This window comes from Mycteria americana, chromosome Z (assembly GCF_035582795.1).
Source record: "Mycteria americana isolate JAX WOST 10 ecotype Jacksonville Zoo and Gardens chromosome Z, USCA_MyAme_1.0, whole genome shotgun sequence".
Lineage (NCBI taxonomy): Eukaryota > Metazoa > Chordata > Aves > Ciconiiformes > Ciconiidae > Mycteria > Mycteria americana.
This window is the reverse complement of record NC_134396.1, coordinates 24637098-24664640: the sequence shown is the minus strand read 5'-3', so window position 1 is coordinate 24664640 and position 27543 is coordinate 24637098. Positions and strand designations below refer to the sequence as shown.

Genomic DNA, 27543 nt, shown 5'->3' with positions numbered 1-27543 from the left:
TGTGGGGGCATTGCCTTCAACTCATCTAAAATCATTATTGATAAGGAACCATAAAGCATTCCATTATAATGTGGAAAGGACATTATACACAAAAAAACATGTAAAGATAATATTTATATTTGAAGCTTTAATTTGCCTTTAATCTATCCTATATTCATTTTTTATGCTTATCTATTAAGTTGCCTGTCTTTCTACTGTAACAGGAAACAAAGAAAAAGCAAGAGCTGTAGAAAAATAACTTCTGTTCTCCATAATGGAGTAAAGTGAAACTCACTTAAATCAATATGGTTATAGTACTGTACAACAAGTTTCAGATTAGAATCAAGACTATTGCATCTTTTGGTGTTTTGCAGCTTCAGGAGTTAACCAATGGAATAAAAGCCTCCAGTCTGAAGCCTTAGAACTTAGTCTTTGCTTTTGAAAAAGTTTTATTTTAACTTAATAAGACCACAGTTTTAAAAACAGGAATTCATTTGTGTTAGTATTCAGAAGATGCAAACAATGATTTGCATGTGCAAAGCATAGCATTCTGTGTATCAGCACTTACAAATCCAGTGCAAAAGTTCACAGTCACAAAAATGTGTTAAAATAAATTTGTCGGCTCACACAAACTTGAAGTAAATTCTTCAAAACATATATACGTATTTAACTTCTTGGAGTATTTCACAGAACAAGAATGCAAAATCCTACACAATTTTTACAAATTGTGTAACCACGAAAAGAAACCCAAGTTTTCTCCTCAGAGACATGTCATGCAGCTCTCAAATTTCCTTTCCAGAATTTTTCAGAATTGTCTGTCAATGGTCACACCATACAAATTGCTGAGTAGTAAGTTCAGCTACACAGCAGGTAATTTTATAATGCTACAAAAAAAATTGTGCCAGCCCAACATGTGTAGCGCATTATTCAGCTCAGAGACTCAATGTTGTCTCAGTTAAGAAATAAAAAAAAAAGGTTGCTAAACCTATTATAATTCATTAGGTCTCTTTTCCCACATCACACAACTAGTTCTGAGAACTTTTTGAACAAGTTTATACCAAATATGATCTATGCTCTTGTTGCTTTCAGAAATCCATTGCTTGCTTTTCTATTTCACATTCTCAGCAATCACTGGTGATGGTGATACTGGAATGCATCCAAAGTATCTATAGATTGCCCAGAAAGAGTGTGAATTCAACAGTTCTAATTTCCTTAGCCATTCTTTACAGATTTACATGCCAGTGAATAAAACTGAACAATAAGCTATTATTGTCTGCCAGAAGTCTAATGGATCTTTCACAGATACAAGGAGGCAGGTAAGCACTACTATTTAAAGTTTTGATTTGAACAGGTAGACAAGCAGAAAACAGTTGTCAGAAGAGATAAAGAGAGAAAGGCATACAGAAGAGAAACCACTGGAAAAAATGCTGGAAACTAGTCAGGAGTTTAGTCATTTATAATGCCAGACAGGGTTGATGGAGAAAAAGTTACATACATATGTCTGGTTTGTAGGACAAATTTTCAAAAAAACACAGCATCCTTTGGAAATTACTAGGGCTAGAATCAAATCTTCTGGTTTTTATATCCAGGTGGACATTAATGGACAGTCAAGACTTACGTGCTAGCCCAGTATTTCCAAATGTCCATTGTTCAAGCAGTATGGTTTTTCAAAAGCAGTAGCAAAAGTATTAACATTTACAGAAATTGAGAAGCTGATTTGAGTGTCCACATAGACATATGCAGACACATATTTATTGCACCAGTGAAAGTCAGTAGTCACAGACAAAGTCATTAGGGAGAAGTTCTTCTAAAGAAGTAAGACTTTGTTCTTGAAGGTACATCCTGAGCACTGACACTCACAGCCCCCAAAAATGAGCTACCTTTTCTAACCTGTACATGCAAAAAGTCCCACCTAAATAATGGCACATTATGGTTTTAAACTAATGTTCCCTTTAGATAGCCTGTGGAGGAAATAATTTTTGAAGAGCCATCCAGCTAAATCCCATTTGTTCTACATCTCAAAGGAGGAAGAAGTAAATCCATTCTGTCTCTCATTAGTCTAATAATACTATCCTTGGGACAATCTGTATTCAGCCTGACCCCTTTGCCTGTACTTTACCCCAATTAGTTCATCTCATCTTGAGCAACTTCTAAGATTATAAATGCCTATGCAGCTTCAAACCCCTGCCAGGCATCTAGGCCAGGAAGGATCATTCAGAATCTCAGCGAGTCCACAATCATCAAGAGAGATAGGATAATTGGCAAGCCTATGCACACAGTATGTATATACATTGGACTGTGGGTCATGAGATGTCAAAGCTTTCATTCCTTAATTTCATACGGGTGTAAAGTGAGCATTTGTGGGCTGGGGCAGAGGTAGAGGATTGCAAAGAAGGTCACTGGCTGAGAAAGTTTGGGGTTTTTTTAATAGCTTCTCAAATTACATTGCTATCATAGTGGCAGGTTTTTCTTCAAATACTGGCAACTAAAATGTGCACCATTTTATTACAAAGAAAGCAGAGGATAGTAATTTTGGACTTTGTGAAATTTAGGTGCACACTGTAAGAATTTGTAGCCTTCGTGATAATTTCAGTGAAGTACTTTGGCTGTCAGAGTTCTCAATAGCCCTGTTCCTCCCTCCCCTGACAGTGGTGAATTTAAAGTATTGATAGACACAGAAAGATAGAGCTTAATCTCCTCCATTCTATTCACACTGAAGGCTCTCTTGGGTCCACTACTGAAAGAAGGTACTTGCATAACTATCAGCATAATTCTGTTAAGGATTCCAGGTATCACTGTTGGTACATTTAAAAATCCCCTACTTGGTGGGGGTTTTTTCGTGCTTGAATTTTTTTCAGGTAGTGTGTCATCCACTTCAAAAAACTGGTAGACAAAAAAAAATAAAGCAAGATGTTGGATGGACCAACTTGACATACACAAAAATAATTTCTTGTTCCTGCTTTTGACAGCTGCAGTCTGAATGTTTTCACCTGAACTAATATACACTTTTTCAATAGTATGCTTTTTGGATTTTATTGGGACCTCAGAAAATTACCACAATGGGGTTCTGCAAAACAGACTCATGAACTCCTGAATATAGCATCCAAGTGTCCTTCCAAACATATTTCACTTCCTCAAGTCTTAAGATGCTCTTGTTTGTAAGGAACGTTTTCATCAGCATTCCATAAGTTGCAATACCACTTAGGATGGGATTCAATTTAAAGATTTTAATAAGTAAAGTCCATTTTGGGTTGTGGGCATAACAACCTACAGATCAGCTTTACCTTCTCAACGGAGAACCCCTCCATTTATACACTTAATAGTAAACTAAAACACAGTGTGGGTATGTCATAGCAGCAAGAGTAAGTACACTCATTTTTGCTCACCTAGTTTGCTTGATAACCACAAGGTGAAACCATGACAGCAAAGAATTCTGTGTAAACTAGTCACTGGAGGACCACGGCACTTACTGGGGCAAGTGACCTGGAAGGATGTTTACATTTCAGGAGAGGTAATCAGTCTGTAATCAGACCTTCCCACAGACTCAAAGTATGCTTGACTCCAGAATGTTTTTTTTTCTTCCTCTCTTCCTTGCAATCAATATAATTTGGTGGGATCTTTCTGCACCCGACCAAGTATACTGCAAGGCCTCCCTGTTTAGCTGGGATTTTAATAAGGTAATGTGGGAACAACTTCATCCTTAGCTCTAATTTCAGGTTACATATATATGTATATATATTTTAATTATACTTGCTGTTAAGGCATTATTGACAGCCACAATATAGAGAGAAACAAATAAAACTCCTAGCTAAATACCCAGAATATTCATTTCTAGCAAACTGCCAAGATATGCCAGTGGAGATATGTCCATCAGCTACTAACAGGAAAAAAAAAAAAAAAAAAAGAACTGTGGAACACTCTCCCTAAATGAGCAGGCCAAAGAACTGAGACATTTCCTGATGCATAATCTGTAAACTGACATCTGGCCTGTTGGGCAGGACAGTACTCCTCCTGGTGCTGAGCTAGGGATCGTGTGACAAGTTAAATGCATTAAGAGCATTAAGCCTTCAAGAAGTGGCAAGTGGCACACATACATGCTGTCTGTTGGTAGCAGTTACTCAGGACTGCAGCATATGCACTCCCCACTTGTGTGCATGCATAGTTAAACTAACTGCTAAAGCTGTCATCTCACCTCCTTTAAGATATCACGTACTATCCCCCTCACTGCAGTCTTTCCATGACTTACAGAGGAAGTTGTGCTGCTGTTTCTTCCAGCAAAAAATTGTACCCATATACTTCTTTGCACCCTCTTACACCTGCTGGGTTGAGGAAAAGCTGATTGGTTAGCACATCAATAAGCTATCTAGTGGGTTTAAACATTGTAATTGAGGAGTGATTATTCTAAGAAATTCTGACAAGGTAGAAGTCAGGTATAGTACCCAAGCAATAGCTTGAAATAAAAAACTATTTTAGTTTTTTATAATAAAATAAAAAATAGCTATGCCTATATCTAACACCTACACTTAAAAAAAAAAAAAAACCTGATATATTTAGCAAATGCTAACACAAACCAGGCAAAATACATATGAGAAGAGAACTGCTTTGGTAGTTATTGAATGCTTACATGCAAACAGTTTCATGAAGCTTCGAGACTGAAATTTCCCTGCTCCCTGTTTTCCTCCTTAAAAATAAATCACTGTGTCTGAACATTGGAATTGTGGTCTATTGTGAGCAGAGCTGAAATTATGTAGTGGATTCAGCACATACTGGAAAAGCAGAAAGCTCTTGCTATCTTTGTGAGCTAGTTGAAAAGTGAAAACAGATTAGAAAAATAAGTTCTTCAATAGGCAGCAACATTGCTTTCACACCAGATTTGATGAATAAGTCCTCCCAGCGGCACTAACACCTGATACGCACATTGCATGGATTAGCAAGTTTTAGTCCAGGCAGAAGAAAAAACATTTTTTTTTCCCTTCCAGTAACTGCTGCAGGTATATTATCTAATGAAAACACAACAAGATTTCTCTAAGGATTGTGAAATTCAGTTGGTCTTTCCATCAAACAATTATATGTTGTTCATCTACTATCTGAGAAGCACTGAGGCATATCCAGACCTGATTACATTTATTCTTAGCTCCAGATCAGACTACCCCACTAGGGCGGCAAGCAGTTTCTCATCTCTGCCTTACCAGATCCTTGATGCAGGCATACACAAAAGAGGGGTTTCCAATAACAATACAGCCACATTTGCTTAATATCTTGATCATCCCAAATCAGAATGTCTTTGATCATTAATGGAGCCTTTTGGAGTGTTTCGAATTAAAGGATAAATTTTCAAAGACATGTAAGAGGGATTTGCTGACTGTCTTCTATTCAGACCAGTGGGAGGTAAACAGCTCAATCCCCATACACTGCTCTGAAATGTACCCTTTCAAATACCGTATTTTCAAAAGCCATCAGACTTTTCAATAACTAAGAAGCTTCTAAGAACAACAGTATCATTTCCACTGATGTATCTGTCAGCTATGCTACTTCCAGGAAAACATTAGGCCTGCAGGAAACAGAACAGCTCAAAGACTTTCACAGGAGAAGAATATTAAGTACTCCTAGGGATTGTGCCCCTTGAGCTGCAAAGTGTATATTCTTTTGCACCGCTGCATATGCCAGGCTCTCCCCCTCTACATACAGAACAGGACATAGGGCTAAGTGAAAAGTGGTCTTGCAACAAACAGCACTTTTCCATACCAGTGTTCACTGAAGGCTCTAACTTTTAGAGATTATTAGCAGGAGGTACACCAAAAATATCAGTTCAGCACAAAAAAGACTCAGAGAAGCATGAAGGTAAACAAGGATTAGAGTCATATCATGAGAAAGATGTCAAGCGGCACCTGATGAACACAACAAAGGTTAACATCCCACGCATTCATTGCAAATGCGGAGGGAAACAGAATCTTTCCCCAATTTTCTGCAAATTTTGTTCGTATGTGCTAACTAAGTGCACAATATGGTCCTTAACAGTTCTGAGAAACATGGTAGTTTATGTAAATGCATAAGGGAAATCAAAATCTCAATTGCTTTTTGCAAATGCAATAAACTACACATTCTTCTCCCTGATGATTTTTATCATTAATAATGTAATCTCACAAACTAAATATCAGAAGGTCTAAACAAGTTGTTAGAACAGATTCTTGAGAGCTATTCTTCCCATTACAGCAGGATTTTTCTATTCTGCAAGGAATTTTTACAAGTTATCTCTGAGAGACAGAGAAGGATATATGGAATTCCCTCTCTCATATCCTTTATTAAATATATATTTCTATTTTAATTAAAAGATTTTCTAAGATTTCTTTTGATTCATTTGGTCAAATGGCAAAGACTAATTAGAACAACCAAGGTTTGCAAGCCCATTAGAAAATAATAATCCTCAGCAGCAAAAGTAACAAACATGAACCGAATATTAAGACATTATCTCCTCAAGGTCAAAAGTAGTTCTAATTTTAAAAAAACAACCAAAAACAACCAAAAAAAAAAAACCAACCAACCAAAACCAAAAAAACAAACTTGCAAGAACAGGTATCTGAGAAAGTACTTACTACAATGTCTTCAGGAAAAGTATCCAGACTGAAAGAGCCATCATCAAACATGACTTCATAGAAAAGCTGAGATGTCACTCCTATGACTCTGCAACTATAGTATCGTGTATTCCTATGTTTCGTGATGACTGTCTGCCCAACTGTAATGGCCTTCTCACATGCTTTAGCTCTCTTGAAAAAAGGAAGAATTTAAAAGAAGAAGTCATTTTAAAATACCAGCTTACTCATCAGATTTATATGTCAAAACAGAATTGATAACAGTTCACCACTCAATATAAAAACTTCAAATGCAAAATCATTCCTTCCAATCATGATCACACACATTTGTTTTACATACAAAGGTTCTGCATTTTATGAGAAAACAAATGGCATCTGAAGAATAACAAATCACAGCACTCAGAAATATTTTTGGAACTAATGCCTTCTAACTATTCTGCATTAGATCAACAACACAAAATTAGCAATATTTGTAAATTTTATTTGTCAAAGGATTCATAGAATTTCCTTGAAGAGGTAAGATGTGATGAACCCAGACTATGGTCTTGCATTGTTTTAAATGATGCTATTTTTAACTACTGGATTTCAGTATGATTCTACATAGTTGCTTAATACTTTGCTGAATGGGATGCAATAACTAAATGCATATCCAGTTCTTGTCAGAACTGTCTACAGCAGTGTATCTGAGTGATTTCTTAACCCACACTGTGCAGAACGTTTGCTTTAAAACTTCAGACAACATTGAGGACTCTTCATTAGTTATTTATGTAGTAAATCAGTAGCAATAACTTTTTTTCATTTCTCACTTTTAATTCCCCAGAGCTAGTTATGTCAATCAGAAGAGTAGCAGGGTTGTTAAATTATGCAAAAATTCTACATCAATAACTGCTTGATGGATTCTGTAAATAAAAAAAAGAATGGAACCTTGTAAGTAAGCAAACGCTCAGAAGCTTACATGATGCAGACAGCTGTTAAATCTCAGCTCCCAACTAATGTATCCTCATGAACTTTCCACTTAAAAAGCAACCTTCTTCACCAGGAAAAAATAAAATCAAGATCTTCTCATCCTAATAATGCAAAGAAGGCAATTCTTTCTTATGATCCTGGCTGTCTGTTCATTACCTCACAAAGGTCGATTTGTTTATGCAAAAGTGAGTTATTGTGACTTTGGCTATATCTGAACAGTTGAACTTTTCTTATACTGGAAGATGCTACTATAAGGGGCAACTACACTGGTATATACTGAGCATAAAATATTTTTTATTAGAAATGTTTATATAAACAGCATGAAAATATTTTATTATGTACATATGCTAAAGTAATTACTCAGTTTCCTAGCACTGCTTTTCAAACCTTCAAAGGCAGTGAATTCTTCAATCAATATAATTGATTGAATAAGAAAAACCCACCCTAAACTTGAACATTTCTGTTTTTGCCGAGACTGTAGTCACTATCGTGCCTCTTTCTTGGACCAGGTTCTGGCATTTAGAATTTTTAAACTTCTCTGCTCCTGCAAACTAAGGGCAAACTAAGTACAAATATTCTGTAGCATTTCTGGAGACAGTGCGCTAAATCTCTGTGTGTCAGAGCTCTGCCTGACATACGCATTTGGAGGATTTAGTTGAGGTCACCTCAGATAGTAAAACCCAATGATGTTTCTAAAGCATTTTCAAGTTTACCTAGAAATAATGTCTGAGCATACACACAAATTATTTAACCATTTACATGTATAACAAAACTGTTTCTTCCCCATTTTACCTGTCTTTAGTTAGACTAAGTAGCAGAACTAACTACATAAATATCAATTTAGTTATATTATCACAGGATTGATAACATGTCAATTAGCATTTTTTGAAACATATGTAAACATAAATGTTAATTTACATTTCAATTCTTGACTTTAGTCTATTTAGTTACTTGGCGGGGGCGGGGGGGGAGATCAGAAGTAAACTGGAGAGTATTAATTTATTTACTTATATGATATAATAGAAACAGTTTGATATTACAGAAACCCAAGGAGAAATAGCTCTATTAAAAGGTTTAAATGTTTTTAAAGCCTGAAAATGGAACTCTTCAGCGAAGATGGAAGGCAAAATATAATACTTGAAGAGACAATACAGGCTCATTTAATGATAAAATTTTCAGAGAAGAAATGCCATTGCTCATTAGAACAAATAATAAAAAACAGAAATGCATCCTAGCTCAAGGAGAAGATTATTTTTTAGTATGTTATCTTGGTAGGATTCTTGATTTATTTCTCAGAAAAAATATTGACAAGCACACTCTGTAATTGATTGCATGTCCCAGAAAACATTTCCTGTCAGAAAATCTTAAGAATTTATTGATGTTAAGAATGTCATTTTTCATCAGAAAGGACAGTTGTTATGTAAGGGAGTCTATCAGATTAAAGAAACAGCTGTGGTAGTTACCAGATTATTGAGAAAGCTGTGGTTTAAAAAGCATGATTTTCTTTAACAGTACCTAAGCCAAGGATGAACTAAGATAGTGGCAGAAATACAGAAAACAACCAGATACAAAGCAAAAAAAAAGTTAACCTCCTCTTCTGTGTGCAAACTTCAAAAAGATAAGAGGGAAAATTACTTTATCCTTCATTTTCTGTATAGCAGGACACAAAAATCTTGTTAAATAAAATATATAAACTACCTGTATATGAAATCGTAATAACTATCATGAAATAGACATCTGATGTATATCCAAATATCTAGAAACTTTGTCCGACTACAATTTTTAATGGGGGATCCTCAAAATTCTAAGACTTATTTGATAGAGGAATATAATTCTCATTTAATCATTTTAAGCTTATTCCTTGGAAATCCAATTTAGGCATAGAAATGATGCATGACATTTCAAAAATATGCTGGCTCATGATTTTTTAATAATATGTCCTTCCTAAGGCATGCCTTAGTCCCTCTGAAATGTTAAGGGACTGCCAGTAATTAGCAGACAGTAGCAAACAATGACATTGCATAACTCAGGTATTCAACAGAAAAAGGATTTACAGCTTCCATTTGATAGCATCCCTTCATTCCCTGTGTGCTACAGATTTAAGAACTAGACGGTAATAGAAGAAGATAATTTGAAATAGCTCAAAAAGCAGCAACAGTAGGTTTTTGCAACTCCTGTCCAGTGGGTTTTTGCAACTCCTATCTTTGCCTCTTCTGAAGACAGTTAGTCTTTCAAAATGCATGTAAATGGGGCTGCCTAGATGGCCTCTTCTGATCACACTTTCCAAATTAAACATCACCTGTGAGTATATGTTTGCCTCCAGCTGGGTTTCTCTGACCCTCAGTGCTGTCTTTGCTAATCTTGTATGGATCCTTTGGGGTTTTTTTTCCTGTTAGTATAGTTGCATACAACTTCTTTTTCTCATTTCCTTGTGTATGAAAGAGTTCTTTTAATCAAAATCCATCTGCAGCACCTACTCTCAACACTACTTCCAAGTGTTCTTGCAGTTTAGGACAAAAAGGTGTGAGGGATATGTTACATGCCCAGAAACAAGCACAGTCAAAGAGGAAAAATGAAGAAAACATGACCTACTGTCTGTAAGTAGTAAATCGCAGAGCCTTCCTTGTATATTGACACTCCAATTTACATAACAAAATAATATAGGCTGCAACAGGAATAATCAAAACCATTCTGTATTAAACAACTTTTCCGCTAGAAAATTTTTGTGTTATTTCTAAAGTTGTACCATCAGCAAATACAAGAGGCATGCTTAGTTTTGAGTCCATGGAACTCCAAAGAACATATTTTTGAAAAGTCTTATCAACATTTAAAAACTCCAGTTCTTAGTATTTCTGTATTTACTTCATTTGGCAGCACTATATGGATGCAAGGATTATGCTTTCTCTTTTGATTGTCTTTTTGATGATTTTTCATCAGAAGACCCGCCAGTGTTTTCCATGGTTGACATTAAAACAGTATTCTAGGAAAAAATCCTGAAAACAATACAGAATCTGATCCCCAGTGAAAAAGACTTGTGAAAGTATATTGCTGAATAATTTGGACACAATTTGCTTGATATCCCAGCCATAAATAATTTGGATGCATACTCCACCTCATCATTGCAATAAGCCCTTGCCTGAGGTGAAGAGATACACTAATACCAGTAATAATACACATTATTTTACATAGGTAGGATTTTTGTTGAGCACCCTCATTGATTTACGTATTACAATACTACTATAGATATATGTCACAATTTTTCCTAGTGCGCAGAAGCCATCCTTTGGTTGTTGAGTTGTGGGTTGTTTGGTATTTTTTTTAAACTTGAAGAAAATAGCAATCACAGGTATTCACTGAGCATTTAGGCACAATATCTACAGCCTATATTAATGGAAAAACAGACAATTTTAATTTTGTTTCCTTGAAATGAGGAGAAATAATAGTGTCCTTGCTTTATGTACAATGTTTTCAACTGCTAAATACCAGAAGAGATTTTTTTTCTGGCTGACAAGACAATCTATTTGACTCCTGTAAAAATTTGCAAATTGAGTATAATATTTCCGTTTGCATGATTCCCCTGTTCTGCTTTCAAGCAAGGAAGTTAAAACAACAGGCAAACAAAAAAGTTCATTAGAAGTAAGATACATTGCTATGCCTAATGGTGAAGAGCAATGTAATTTCTGCATGAAAGAATAGCTAATAGCTAAGAAAAGCATAACAAGAAAACCAATGGTGAAAAAACTTCCAAAGGCTTAAAGATGTGATTAGATTAATTATCCAAAAGACAGAGTACAAAATCAAGCATATACAAACATATGGCAATCTCCTTTGTCTCAGGAGTAATTTAAGAATTTCACAGTTAAAGATTCTTTAACAAAATATCTGATCATTCCAAGTTTTGGCCCAATGAAAAACACAAGAGTATAATTTTTCTTTCTCTTCTGCAAATCTGATTTTGATTTGAGCCACAGGAAATAAATTTTCAAAGTTTTTCAAAAAGGTTGAAAAAGAAGTTTTTCAAAAAGGTTGGTGCTGAGTTTCAGGAAAGGACGTGATAGTCTCATTCCAAGCTATTTGAACATCCTTCACACAACCTCTTAAATAGCAGCCACACAAAACCCTGTTTCTCCATACCTAGTGGGTTTTTTTTTTCTTTGATACTACCTAATATAGGTCAAGAAAATCACTAAGAAAAAAAGGATTTTATGGGATTCCATGTCACTCTATTACTATTGCGTTTTTTCAGATAAGCATGTGTTTTGTTTCTTACCATTCAAAATAATAGCTATTTAATAACTTCTTTTCTGTTCCAGAGAAAGTGTACACTAAGAAAGTTAAGTGCTAAAGTCTGCACTGTTTTATATTAGATTGAAAGTATAAATTCTGGTTAAACAACCTACCTGGTTTTCATTAATATTTTGCAGCTATTTCTATTAATAAGTAACATGAACATAGAAATGCCAGAAAAAAGTCTGTTTAGGACAGATATACCACTATTAAGTGCTGTATAAACATAGAAGAAATAATCTGAAACTTCAGCACATTTACCATTTAGCATCATAAAAGAGAATAAGGTGAGGAAAATCACATGCATTATTTAACAGCATAAGGGGATTCCAGCATCAGAGACATGTATATTAGAGGAAGGTGGAAAAATTAAGGGGCTGAGAAAGTGGTCATAATATACGTATGAAGTGGGAATAGAAGAAAGTATTATGCAGAAAGTCCTATTTGATCAGGAAATGATTTCCCAGCTTCTGATCCAAATCCCACTGGGCAGAGTATAAAGACTTGTCCCAAACAAATCCTAGAAAATATTTGGGAAGAACAGCCCTATTTTTACTGGCCATGATTTTAATCCAGTAATTTTCAGCTAATGGTGACGTTTTCCAAGAAAGCCAAGTATCTTAAGTTGCCTGTACAGACAGAGGTTTAAGTTTGTTTGTTTTTCAAACCAAACTCATTTTCTTGAAAAATGTCTGAAGAAACTAAAACCACATGAAGTGTACTTGTTTCACGTATTAATTAATTTTGGAAAACAAAAATCTTTAAAAGGCTTAACAGTTCTGTGGAAGTTTTAAACAAGGACACACAATTCGTTTCCCTTTTTAAGAACCACCAGCAGATTGAACACTCAGGACTGATTACTCTAGTTGGGAGCATTACATTTTACTACACTAGAAAGAAAATCGTACTCTTCGGTAGTCTTGTCATTAAGACCAAGGATTCACTGACAACCTCTTGAAAGAAAGACATATATTATACAGACATTACCTGGGTTTATTTCTTTCACTTGTAATGTATAAAGGAGATAAAAAGTTTGCAACTTGCGAATTCTCAACTTGACTAACTTACCAAGCTATTTCCTTACTAAGACTACATTAAGTCCTTCTAGTTTGCTAGGAAACAAAATACAGTTTTAAAAGCCCAAGATAAATGGCAAGAGTTCTCTCTTAACTGAGATAGTAACAATTCATTTGAATAAAAGACATTAAACTAATTCTTCAGGTGTCTCATCTAAAATTAAATGTTCCTTCTCAGCACAGGCTAGAAATAAAAAGGCACAGTAATAACATGAATTTTCATGACATACCAGGGTTACTTTGCCAGATGACAGAATAACTATAATTGGATATTTGCAAGACACTGTTTGGCTGCAGAACAAAGAACCTACATATACACCATATCCTTTATCTCACAGTATCTGTGAGTATTTGCAAGATACTGTGATCTGGGTATTTGTAATATGCTCCAGGTTAAGAAAAGAGAGAACTCAAAGACTTGTTCTGGCTCTCAAAACAATACATTCAACAATGACTCTCATGCAAAAATGCGTTAGACATATCAAGTATCATTTCTCCCAGGTAATGGCATAAGGAAAAATCTTCAAGATGTAATAGTTTGCTATGTATGGAAATATGATAGATGGAGCTATTATAACACATAGTATGGATCCTTTCTTCCATTTTCTCTGGAAACATACTTTCATTCTGCAATTCCATTTTTTAACAAATAAGACAACAAATTCCTTACCACATTTTGGTTGATCTTGTGCCTGAAACATGTGATGTAGACAACATATGGCCAGTCATCAGGTTCCATCAGCACTCCTGCAGCATGGGCACAGGTAACATGGAAGGAGGCTGGGCAGCGTCCATATGAACACTGAATGCAGGCACCAGAGATTTTCTTAATTCTCTGTCTGCAGAAGATACATTTCTGTAGAAGCAAAATAAACAGAATATTTACTATACTACCCCAACTCCACCAACTTCTGCAAGTATCTCAAGGACTGAAAAGTTATTTGTTTTTCACTGATTACATTTTATACCTTGCAATAGGCATGGCAAAAGAACCAGCATTTATGAATTACAAGGTAACGTAGTAATATAATAATTAATAGATAGCATTTTTGCCTTTTTGACATTAATGCGAAGACAATCTGTTCTGGTGCTATAGTAAGAAAACTGATATAAAGATAACTATTTAAAAGTTTAATTTCAAATTCCATACACTCCTCTGAAAATTAACCTGCTCCTCCTAAAATGGGTAAATCAAAAAACCTGCCCATAATTCTGCAAAAAGTAACAGCATGACTCAAAAATAAAGAGGATAGGCCCACAGAAATGTAGGGCTAGATGGGACTTCCACATATTTAAACGAGCCCCCTACTTTGAAGCTGCAATAAATATATACTTAGACAGTCTTTGGGAGATGGCTAATCTAACATGTTTGTGAAACAGTTTCTACAACATCCTCAGATAACCTGTTACAGCAGATAAATCTCCTCAAGGTTAGAAATGTTTTCTTTATCTCAAGCCTTTGCATAATTCCACAGCTGAAGGCTTTTCCTAAGCCCCTTTTTATTTTTTCTAGTCTGGTTTTCATTGGCTGTGTATTTAATATAATGGTGATTGAGTAGGCTGTATTTCCCCACTTATATTAAAACATGTCAACAGCTTTACCAGTGTCAAGACATACCACTTTTTTTCTTTTTGTCAAAATAGAGACCACATCAAAATATTGTCACTATTTTGTAAGTAACGTAAGTAAGTGGCCCATATGAAGCAAATGAAGGGACATGAGCTAGGTTAATTAAGTCTGGGAAATAAGGTCCACCATACTAAAAAAGACAAAGTACAAGACAACTGGTATCTTGCCACCAAAAGACATTAACAAACACGCTAGACAGAATAATTACTTTAGTAACGTCTGTGGACAACTGTGTTATATCACACATGGGAACTCTCCTCTGATAACTCGCATCATGGCTAACAAAACTGCAAATGTTATTGATGATCATAAAATTATCTCAGCTATCCTAAAATACAGACATTTTATTTAAGGACACAAAACAGTGAATTCAATAATTTGAAAACACTGCTAGAATAGTGATTACTTCCATTTGTTCTCAATTCTCTAGTCACTGATTTTGTCAAACGCCCTCTTGTCTGCCTATGCTCAGAAAACGAGTAAGAATAATTTTGATTTATTTTTACTGTATGGTTAATAATTCAAAGCATTTCAAATTAACTTTCATCAAATTCTTATTCCCAGGTTACCAGAGAATTTTGTTCTATTGTTTATTAATTTCCATATTCTGAAGAAAATCTGCAGAAATTTTATTGTATAATTCAGCACTTGCATAGTTTCAATGACTTCTAGCACTCAGTTTGTGACTGAAATAATGCTTTTTGCAAGTGCTAGCCCTGTCAAACTCATCGATCATGCAGGGTTCTAGTTCATGCATCATTCTGAACGTGAAAAACTCTTCAAGTTCTGCCTTCATATCCACCCTCTGAAAGCCAACAGCCTGCATGGCTTTGCACAAGCAGAAACAAGAGTAGCATCTGGCATCTGGAACTTAGTTAAAAATTTTACCTATCATTCACTAAAAGGACCAGAACTCAGCTCAGTCTGCTGTAGCAGCATCAGGTCTGAAAGACTAGTGAGAGGTAAAGATGATTTCGCCATCAAAAGAAATGTTCCAGAGACTTCACTGATATGCTGATATCTCATTGTGCATTTGTATTCATGTGCATGAAACCATTTTCAGATAGATCAAGTAACTGTTTCTCGAGGGAGCTTAAGGATTTTTTTATATGTACATATTCAGAACCAAGTAAAATGGGAATTCCAGAAAGAAAATACTATTGAAATCTATTACGTGTAATGTCTAGACACTGAGTTCATGCAAATACACATCTCCTTTTGAATGCTTTTTCACGCAGATATACACACAAATTCACCAGTCAGCTTAATGAAAGAAGAAAGACTGAAGTACAAAACACGTCTGAGTATTAAAAAAACCAAAACCAAAAAAAAAAAACCAAACCTGGCCGCATGTTCTGACTAAAACACTCCAAAAATGCAGTTCAAACAAAATGTAGAGAATGGGGAAAAGGGATAAAAAAGTAAAGTGCAGCTAAACTAGCAGTAACTGAAAGAAGTATGTTACAGCAGGAAATGCTGATCCCCTTAAATTATTGGCTGCACTTGTGCAAGGCAGCAAATATGCAAACATTACAATGTGGCTGTAAGTTTCTTCAGCATCTTACTAAGGTATCATGAAAACTTGGGAGATGCACAAATCTGAAACATTACATTACAGGAGTAATGCTTCCGAAAAAGATGCACTTACAACTATATGTTGTACAATCATTCTATTTTAATATTTTAAGGCTTATCACCTTTCAGAAGTGGAAAAACTGAGGAAAATAAAAGCAATATGAGGACAGTAAGAGATGCTGGAAGGGAAGCTGGAAGTGCAGTTAGGAAAACTGAAAATGTAACACATTAAATGGGATGGCCAATTCCACAGAAATTAGAGCAAAACTTCATCATTCCCGTAAAAGAGACCGACTTCTCTGTTCTCTTCCAGCGTAGGTTAACTTAATAAGAACATATCAGACAACCTGATATATTGTAAGAAAAGTTATTTCTCACAGTACTTTTCAGAGTTGCAACTTGAAAGTACTGATAAAAATAATAATAAAAAAGCTGTCAAATTACTATCGACTATATTCTTATTTCTGCCATGCTGGTGTAAAATTACTGTAATACTGATGAAAAGTGAAATTACTTCACATTTACTCTTATATAAAAGGAATACTTCTTGGCCATATGTAACTATGTGAATGCAGACTTCAAGTCACATGAAGAAAGTAAAAATACTTCCTTCCTGTGTTTTCACCATGAGATGAATCCATCTCACTGCCAAATATAGGGAAGGTAGTTGTTACATCAGTTACCTCCAAACACACATTAATATTTTGTGCTACACTCTTATACTCTTCAGGTATCAAAAAGATTAAGATCATGGATATGAACAGGGGAAAAAAAAGTTACTGTACCTGCAGGAAACAAAAAATCCTATTTCTTCCTGTGCTTATGGCATACCAGAAAAATTCTGAAAATCATTCTTCTTTCAGAAAGCACAAAAAGAATCAAGGTTGACAAATAATGAAATATGTTTCCTATTATTTGTAAGATGCTGTGTCCTTTGTACAAGTACAACACTGAAAGGGGTGATGCAGATGTACCTCAGCTTTACAATGAGTCTCAAACTTAGGCATGAATTTTGAAAACTACACATATGCACAAATAAAAGGCGTATAAGCAAATTCACAGCTTGCATAACTGTCTCAGGCAGCATGGCCCCATTCAGAGATAGGAGAAAAAGCTCCTTCATCTTTGAAAATATAAGTCAAACAGTTTATCTACCATATTTGATTAATAAAATCAGAATACACAGAATAAAAGCAGAACAAACTATAAAAATATGCTTTGCATAGACTTTTGGAACCTTAGCTGAGCTACATACCAAGCTGTACATTAGCTGTAATAGTAAATTGAACTGTGCTGTGTCTGACCCATACTGGCAATTCTTTCCCTCCCTAGCTTCTAACTAATAATGTATTTCTCATACTCTCACTTGGGCTTTACAGCATATGAATTTAAATGAACTTTTTCACCTTTTTTTCTCTCATGTTAATATTATTTTTGATAGCATGGTGATACATGAAAAAAAAAGGATGATATAAATATAAAATAATAATTTAAAAAAATCACTGAAAGTGACCAAAGGAAAAAGGCATCAAAATTATAAGAAAGGGAATCACAGGTTGTGAAGACTGAGGTTTCATTCTCACTCCCACCCTTGCCTGAAGTCTGAGTTTTGTATGTTCGTAAAATGAAGGAATTGTATAGAATGGAACCAGTCTTGAACCACTCCTGTAGAGGACAGAATCTAAAGACCTCTCTGTCTGGGCGAACCTCATCTTTAGGTATGTAAGTGTGCTACTTGTGAAATTAACAAGCTTGACATACTATGAACACATTTACTGAAATACAATCATGCTAATTCAGTGCCCAACTGACAGTTTTTCAGTAGCCTGAAACTACAGCTGTTCCTACCAACTAAAGCAAATTCAACATCCTAGATAGCTAGACAGAATGTCATTTTGACTTAATGCTTGCTAGATATTAGTGCAAAGCAGAGACAATGGGGGAAGTAGCTGAGGATCAATCTTAATCAGAGATTCAGATGCAAAATGAATTGGAGAATAAATAAAATTGTTTATATAACTGGAGATTAGGAATATAGGACAGAACAATGTACTGCAATTTTCTAGATGGTGAAATGACCTCTTTTTGCCCCCCAGATGAAAAATATTCTGCTGCAAATAGATTTCATAATCATGGAATAGCTCTTTAATATTAATAGGTTGCAAATATATAAACAGAATGGATTTTAAAGAACGAGTCTAAGGAAACTGGATGCCAGTATTTTGCAGAAGAAAGCCCACTGATAGCTTTCATAATAATTTTTATGCATCCTTATATAGAGAATTTGATATTGCTTCCCTCAAAAAGAGTAATATTTACAAAACAAAATTCCAGTCCCTAACAGGATCATGAATTAAACACAGTAACACTGCTTTTTGATGCAAGGATTTATGAAAATAAGCACAAGCTGAGGTTGCAGCAGAAAGCTGGGGCTGGATTTTAGGAAACAATTTGGAGTATTGATTTCTCACAAAAGTATTTCTATGCCTTGGCAAGAAGAATGACTTATGCGAAGAAGCTCACTATATTAAGGCATTAAATTCTACAAAAATAAGCTATTTCAAGAGAGCCTCTACCGCTGCAGATGGTTATTAACTACTAGTCAGTAACTGAATTGTATATTTTCATCCTCTTTTATATATTTGGCATTTTTGGCCTTCTAGGTATCATTGGAAATAAACACTAAGACAGAGACACCATTGTAAGTTTAGGAAATTAATGAAAAACCGTGGGTAATTTTTTTTTTCCTATAAGATCTGCTTAGCACCTCTGCATTTCATAATGAATCTGCTTTGCTTCAGAATTTATATTACCAGACAAGCAATATTGCTGTTGTGTATGATCACACTGTAGATATGAAATGTTGATACTAATGTAACCAATAGTAAAATACCCATAGATTTTAACAGAGGAAAGATTTCACACAAAATATTGACAGAAGGAGCTTCATCAGCTTATCAACTGTTATAACTTGAGACATACAGTATAAATGCACAGTGAAACTAATCTTTTCTTTCTCCAATCCAAAGCCATAACATGGATAAGAAGTGAGAAAAGATTACAGTCTAGTCATACTGCAAGAGTCGGTAGCAAGGCACTGGCACAAAGATTTGTTAATGATGCACAACGCAATCAGAAGATACATACGACGAAGACATTTGACACATTATCTGCAGATCAGTGAGCACATGTCATCTGCACAACCATCTTTCAGAATACAAAGTCAGCACTTAATTTTGGCAGAGAGCATAGTGTGTTTCTATGGAAACAAGCTCATTACTTTTTTTCATTTTATGTTTCCTTTTATTCCTGATTAATCTAAACCAAGCTGAATATTTCAGCTATGAAACTGACAGAGCTTAGAATCAGAACATGTGAAGAAAAAGAGTTTCTTAGATCATCTATTCCACTTTTTGTTCAGCATGTTTAGACAATTATATAAAATTAAATAAGAATGTTGTTAGATAAAGTATCAAGAGACTGTTTTGCATCCCTCTGGTATTTCAAACATAACAACCAGTACCTCACGGGGGAAAAAAACCCAATGCTTGTAGAAAATTATTTGTAATTTCCTGCTACTCAGTAAGTCTGCCTATAGCATGGGGCTATGGCAAATTAAAGATGGCAGACATTATCTAGATGTAGGTGAAATTCTGTTAGTCATATATTCCAGCAAAGAAATAGACATGACACTTACACATCAATAGCAAATAGAAAGGGTAATCTTATTTTCTAATAACTCAGAAATAATGTAGCTTTGGGTCTACTCTCAATGAGTGAACTTGCAAGTCATGTTGTTTAATTTTGAATTAAACATGAAAAGATCTTGAAATGGCACCAAATATAGATATTGTTTTAATATATAATTTTAAGAGCTGATAAAATATTATCGGGACTTGCCAAAATTATGTATAAATACAGTATACATCTACTATTTCAGTGAAACTGCTAGGTACCAATAGCTTTTTAATTTGTAGGAAAGGAAAGACAAACATACAGTGTAGAGTTAAATAAAACCTTAGCTCTTCTGAAGCACAGATTGTGTGATTATAATGAAAGAGTCCTTACATTGCAGGTTAAAAGAGAAAAACAATCAAAGAAAACAAAACACTTGGTGAAGAAGTTCTTATTTTAGAAAGTGCCTGAAAAGGTTTATGTTCCTGTGATATGCAATGTAATCTCCTTAACTGGTAAAAGGTGAGTGTTGTGAGGCAAAAAGGAAGAAATAAAAGACCTTGTTAGAGCTCCAACTGTTGCCTGTACAGTGGTACTCACCACCACAATACCTACAACTACGACATATCTAGGGAAGTAAACTGCTATGTATTTATTTTCAGTATTCTTGAAGTCCTCAATATTTGTAATTAGATTTCAACACCAAGCACTGCAGTTAAGTCCCTACTCGTTTTTCAGGCTACAGCAGTACCATCAGTGTTCTATGCTGTCGGAGATACCCAGAAAGTACTTGAGAGGTCTGTAATCCTACCCTAGAGATCTACTGATAAACATACCATATACCTATATCTCTATTATGTCCTCAAAGTCTTATTATGAATAAATGCTAAAAGGAGAATATTCAATCACGAACACCTCCTTTAAAAAGAAGAATCACTACATATATAATGAATATGCTGCTAGCACATAGTCATTGAACACAAGAATACCCCGTCACTTCCTTCCAGATTCATATACACCTGTGACACTCTGAGAATTTAGTCATCCTAATTCTTCTTTTGCCCACTTCATATCTACCCCCTTTCTGAAATACTAATATGTGACTGTGAGCCTTCACTTTATAAGGAGACTCTTGTGATTTTAGCTTAACTCTAGCTTTTATGTATTCATAGATACTTTTTCAAATGTTTTTTTATTACAGGACAAAATGAATCTTTATGCCAGACAATGCTTCTTCCTCTGCAGCTTCAAAATGTTGCATGTCTTCTTTTGGTTTTTTTCCTCATAATTTTCACCTTTTAGCTTCTATATTGTACCATATAAACAATTAAACACACAGCCTTAAAAAGTGTAATTTTACAGAATTATCGTGCCTGTATTCAGTGCACCTTTCGGGCATCCTGAAATGAACAAGAAGAAAGGTTGTTACTAGTATTGGAAGGGCAAAATTCCAGGAAGATAAATATGGGAGGTTGGAAAGAATCTCCTTTTCTTTGTTCTCCAGGAAGAAAGCATTTTTATTAAAACTTTGCTTTGGATTTGCATAGACCAGTTTGAATAGATTTGCCATTTACATAAAGGCTAAAATACCTGACAAGCTGTGAAAGGCCACTTAGGCTGAAAAGGTGATGAGGCATCAATTCACTGCCTCACTGCTGCTGCCTCCACCAGATATGGTGGTTAAGGGTCCAGTATTATATTGTAACTGCACTCTTTCCAGCCGATTCCTATAGGCATTACTAGAAATTAAAGGCAATGATCATCTTCAGATTCTTTTCTGCACTCCAGTCATCCAGTCACAACCACATATTTCTTAACCCAAGTACATAGGGCAGAGACAAAACAACTGTGCAAAATGAGAACTAAACTATTTCCATAGAGTCAAAGAATAACGGAGGTTGGAGGGGACCTCCAGAGGTCATGTAGTCCAACACTTTGCCACAGCAGACTAAATCAGGTTCCACAAGGCCTGTCCAGCTGAGTTTTGAACATCTCCAAGGACAAAGATCCCTCAGGTTTGCTGGACACCTGTTCAAGTGTTTGACCACCAGCTTTCATAGTAAGAAAACCCTTTCTTTACACAACACTGGAATTTACCATGTTCTAAAACAGACCCAGTTTCTTCAGTCTCTCCACATACGTCCTGTGCTCCAGCCCTGACCATCTCAGTGGCCTTTCATTGGACTTGCTCCCGTATGTCAATAATGGGGAGACCAGGTGCAGTCTTACAAATGCCAAATAAAAGGGTAGGATGGATCAATTCCCTGAACCTGCTGGGTACAGTCTTACAAATCAAACCCAGGATGCAGTTGGCCCTCTTTGCTGCGAGGGCATACTGCTGATTCACGTTTAACTCCTCCATCGTGATCCCCAAGTCCTTTTCTGCAAAGCCAATCAAGATAAATTCTAGTGGCAGACTTTGTATTATTCAGATTTCAAAAGAGACAGATCCCCAACTAAACATGACTACACAAAGTAATTAGAGAAGACATCTAGAAATTGCTAACTCAGAAAAGTCCTTAACAGACAATGAATGGAGAACTTTAAGAGACTGCATGACCATTTCAGGCTCCACTCCTTCATGAGTTGTCATTTAATGCAAAGCACTGCTCTGAAAAGTAATATCGTTATTTATACTTAGTACAGAGAAGATCACTGTTTCTGTATAGTTTATTTTATAATAATTGTTTTCTAATACTTCATATGAATACATACAAACACACAGAGAGAATTTAACATTTTAATACGAGAGCAGTTAAAATTAGAACATTGAGATGCAGCATTGAAAGGATTATATTCTTAGCAATATCCTGCAAGCAATTTACTGAAATGAAAAAATGCAAAGACAGTCTTTATCAAAATAAAGGTACCACCATCTCTTATCTAATAAATTCTATCCTTCTGAGAGTGGCTAGTTGGTACGGTGATACCAATAAACTAAAAAGGTATTTCTACACCCACCCCCAAAGAAAACAAAATTACTAAAGAGACAATCAATTGTATGAGGCTTTGAGCAACCTGGTCTAGTGGAAGGTGTCCCTGCCCATGGCAGGGGGGTTGGAACTAGATGATCTTTAAGGTCCCTTCCAACCCAAACCATTCTATGATTCTAGGATTTAAGACATGCATGTTCAAATGTTTAGAAACAAGAATCTTGTCAAGCTCAAACAGAAACCTCTGACGACAATACAAGCACACATATCAAAATTTCATCTATCTACTAGCATGACAGTAATGTGCTGCTTTGTGTCTTAAAAGATTAGAAAATGGGAATGGACTTCAGTATATGTCCTCTGGGCAAGAAGGGGTCATGGCCAATTATGTAGGTGAATTCACTTTGCCTCTGGGAAGGAAAATATTTTGCTTGTGGAGTACACTGAATGAGGACACAGCTGCTTGTCAAGTTGTTCGCTGTTGAAGGGAAGCTATTGTGGACAGAATACACTATCAGAAAAGAAGGATAAGTAAAACCATTTAGTGTGGTTATGCCACTGGCCAGGAACTACCTGGCACCCTACAGTAAATTGAGCAAATGTGAGTCATGCTATTTCCAGGTGCTAACAACAGCATATAAACAACTGCGTAAGTCAAAACTGGAAATAAGGGGCCATTCCAGGGTGGAGAGGTATGGGGTATTTTTTGTTTGTTTTGGGGTTGTTTTTTGGTTGTTTGGGGGGTTTTTTATTGTTTTAGGAAGGGGTTAAGGCACACAGAATTTAAACATGCTCTGCATCACAGAAAGTTTTTTTCAGTTCTGAAAAGCTTGGGATACTGCATAGCTTACAAAGAAAAGATTATTTTTGAAGCTTTCAGCCAAAAGCTAAAATCTATTTTTCAGCAGAGTTCATGTTAACATTATACCTAACCAGAAAGTAGTGTCATTTCAACAGGCAAAAGTGATAAGGCAGTACAGAAAAGTTATGACATTCTTTAAGACATATTAAAATGTATTAGGTATAAGAAGTTTAAAAAATTCCACAATCTAAAATTAATCAGTTTGTCATATCTCAGAAACAGTAAGTTATTTATAAATGCTTCCCTCATTTCTACGACCTGTACTAAATTCACTAAGTAAATATTTAGAATAATCTGATCCCACTGTAGAAGAGGGTCAGCAGTGTCTTAGCCATTACAAAAATTTGCCAAACCATTGCTCCCTCTAAATTGAAACATATTAGCTATTAATATATTTACTGGTTAAAATGGTTGTTGGCAAAAATGCAGAAGCAAAAACTGAAATTATTACATGTTTAAAATGAGTTGGTTTTTTCTCCATCTTTTATTTTTTCCTGTTGCTTTCCCTCAAAAGATAAAAAAAATAAAAGAACGATATGATGGCTTTATCTTGGGCAGGTAGGCAAATGACCTTTTGCTTTAAAAAATCTCATAAAGTATCATCTTTCTTGCATAAACCCAAAAGTATGTGGACGTCAGCACAGTTGCAAAGCGTTCCAAGTTTGCCATGGAAACAACATTCTTATTTCAAAATAATACAACTGCTCACTGTGGACTATTGGCATGAAAGCTCCCAATCCAAGCTCATTGACAGCTTGTGGAGTGGACAGATGAGGCATGGAAAATATTTTAAATTAGTTCATTTATCTTGCTCAGACATGGGAAGAGACTGAGAATTTTTCATGTTTATAGAAAAAAGCAGAGGGGGAGAGAGAGAGAGACGCGGGGAAGAGGAGAAGGGGAAAAGGCGGGGGTAAAGGCGGGTAAAAAAGGGGAGAAAAGGAAGAAAAAAGAGAAGAGGGGGGTAAAAGTGGGAAAAGGGGGGGAGGGGGAAGATGGGAAAGGCGGAAAGAGAGGGAAAGGGGAGGAAAGTTTACGAAAGGGGAAAACCAGCACCTTTTTACATAAATTATTACCAGTTAAGCTAAATTTCACACACAACGCATTTTTTGTTCATTAGAAAACATACACCCCAACACTCGCAAAACTAGCAGATGTTTTTAACTGGTTTTGATTTTATCTTTATAGTTTTCAGAAAATAAACACTGGTTTTTATTACTGCATTAAACACGTGCAGATTTAAATTGTTTTGTCCTAAGGACTCAGATTATAGATATTTTTCAAACATGAGGCATAATTCCCCTCACATACCTCAGAAATTATGCCATACACATCCAAGATGAAGAATACAATAGATTAAGTATTTAGTTAATGCAGAGTGCCTTATTGCCATGGATGTTATTGGAGCCCAAGATATAGCAAGGGAGATGGCTCAAAGGACGGAATAATGTACTGCAAGTGAGACGACTAATTTTGTTCCTGAGATTCCAGTGGCTCCTAAGAATACGATTCAGACAAAGATAGAGATAAACAGAGATAGGTTTCTTCCTCCTGCTTTGAACTTAGATCATTCTATGGCTACACCTAGAAAGGCAGCTTAGGACTGTACGAAACTCATATGAGGACCAAATATACCTGCCATGTACACATCAAATTTCTGTGAGAAGCTTACATGGGAATCTTGCCACAAATCATGGAGTGTATGGAAATTTACACAACAACATGGAATTATTTTCTATCAGAATAGAAAGCAAACATTACAAAGGTCAGTAATTACTGATTGTTTCTGCAGTATCAGTTCTAATTCCATATATAGAGAGGCTTTGAATCCTATTTACTTATTGGAATGTAAGATATTATTCTAAAAGCAAATGGAAAAGTGAAACAATGCAGTTCAAAGAGAATCTGAATAAAAAGAAATGTGTGTCTTAGTTATTTTCAACAGAACTACAACCTATGGATAGCATTTGATTATGTTTTGTAAAGCTATTTCCTGTACGCAAGTCAGATTTTGCTTCATATGGAAATATATATGTTTAATTGTTCTATTTTTAATTTATTCAGTATGTCTTCCTCTTTACCCAGCTTCTCAGGCACAGTGATTAGGCTTGAAGAACGTTACACTTTTTCCTTACATCTTTGTCTTTGACATTTTTCACTTTCTAATTTCCCACTTTGGGAAATGCTTCACATCCTTGATGGACATGTAATTGATTTGTTTAGTGTTAGTATTTGGCAAGGACTGCTATTGAACAGCAAGCTGTACTTTCTTCCACTGTGATGCCCAATCCAATAAAAACATACTACAAAAATAGAATTTTTAAAAGTCTATTTTACCTTTCCAGTGTGTGGACTAACCCATCTATTTGGTCTAAGTGGGCCTATTTAGCATGCAAACTATTTTGGTCAATTTTAAAATACCATTTTCAGTATCTCTGCCATCTGGCTGCATACTTTTCTTTCCCAAAAAGCATCATTTCTCACTGTAAACAGAACTTCATTAAATTATGAAGTTTTGACCTATGGGCCCATGGGCCCAGTTGTCCATGGTATAATTTTGAGAGCTTCTTTTCTTCTATTTTTGTATCACTAACCTTTTCTTTAATGTGGGACTCATTCACAGGGAAATAAGCTGCTAACTACAGCTTTTATTTTAAAGGCAATTTTTTAAAGTTCCCTACCAAACACTGTATCAGCAACAATATGTAGAAAAGTACAAAAGCCCAATATTTAAAAAGTCACAGAACAGGAAGAACACCTAGCATATAGTTTGACTTTTGATACCAATTTTCAAAATTTCTTTTTGACTAGTTAGACTTCTGGAAGATATTCTTTCTCTCCACACAGTGCATCCAACTCTTGTGTTAATGGACCATTAAAAGATGCTTCATTGTGTCTTAATGGCATAATACATTATAAAAGTCAGGTGAAGGAAGGAATTACACCTCTCAATCTAAAGACATATCATATAAAAGGCCACAGCTGATATTTCCAGAAAGAAATATAACAACAATTTGCTAATATAGCACTGCCAAGTAATTGGTGATATTGAAAACTTGTCTATCATAGAAAAGATTTTTCAAAACTTGTCCAGAATTCAATTAAACCATTTATTAAACTATCATCTGACTTGAACTTCTGACACTGATTTGAACATGTCATTCATATGTCTAAGCATCTTGATAATTTATTGGAGCAGACAAGTATAATATTTCAAAGCATAATTTAGTTGTTTTAGGTCCTAAATACTCTTTTAATGACCCAGTAGAGCTATGCATGATCTCTAAAAATTTCTAAAGGCTTATGCAGGAACTGAGATTGGACATAAAAGATTCCCGCACCTCATACATTGTCCATTTGCTATACACAACATAGTGTTTCAGCACCAGAGAAAGAATGACATGGGTATTGGGATCTCTGAAGTCTCACAGTACAGTACAGCTAATATGGTGATATGGAGGTGCTCATGATATCCAAGCTTTCTGGGTAACTCTGAATCATTAATATACTTATTTGCATGTCTTTGCTACATTAAACTAATAAACCCCTGCAATTTCTGTCTGGTGGGGGCACACACGGTACAAATCCTCCTATACAGTGTACTTGGCTCAGCACCCTTAGGACAGCATCCTGTCCCTTTCTGAGAGAGCTCGCCACAGCCAGAGATCACACAGGAGGCAACACTGAGTATCTGTGTCCCACAGAAAAGACAAAAAGTCACTGGAAGCAGAAGTGAAGAGAGCCTCTCTGATTCCTGGGAATTCCTGTCAATCAGTCAAGACTATAGTCAAGCTACCCCACACTGATGGGTTAGACATAAATTTCCATAAGGATGGTTCAGCTTTCATTTATAACCTCATTACAAATAACAGCTTCAATGGTGAGGAAGCCTCATTAGTAAATCACACTTTAAAACAGTTGGGTTTTAACTTTTTACAGAACTATTTCTAGCAGAACAAAAGAAAGAAGC

The 27543-nt window shown here is 35.5% G+C and overlaps 1 protein-coding gene across 5 annotated transcripts in view; it reads right to left on the bottom strand.

The window, feature by feature from the left end:
* The window catches only part of KDM4C (lysine demethylase 4C), a 277722-nt gene that overhangs the window by 17003 nt on the left and 233176 nt on the right, over positions 1 to 27543 (bottom strand). For 4 of the 5 annotated variants that reach the window (XM_075527201.1, XM_075527204.1, XM_075527202.1 and 1 more), the window contains exons 18-19: positions 13569 to 13754; positions 6573 to 6743 (exon numbers count right to left, since the gene is read on the bottom strand). In XM_075527201.1, coding sequence (XP_075383316.1) covers positions 6573 to 6743; positions 13569 to 13754 — 357 coding nt within the window. Of the gene's footprint in view, positions 1 to 6572; positions 6744 to 13568; positions 13755 to 27543 lie in introns of those variants that run through there. The other variant, XR_012779017.1, reaches the window with a different exon arrangement.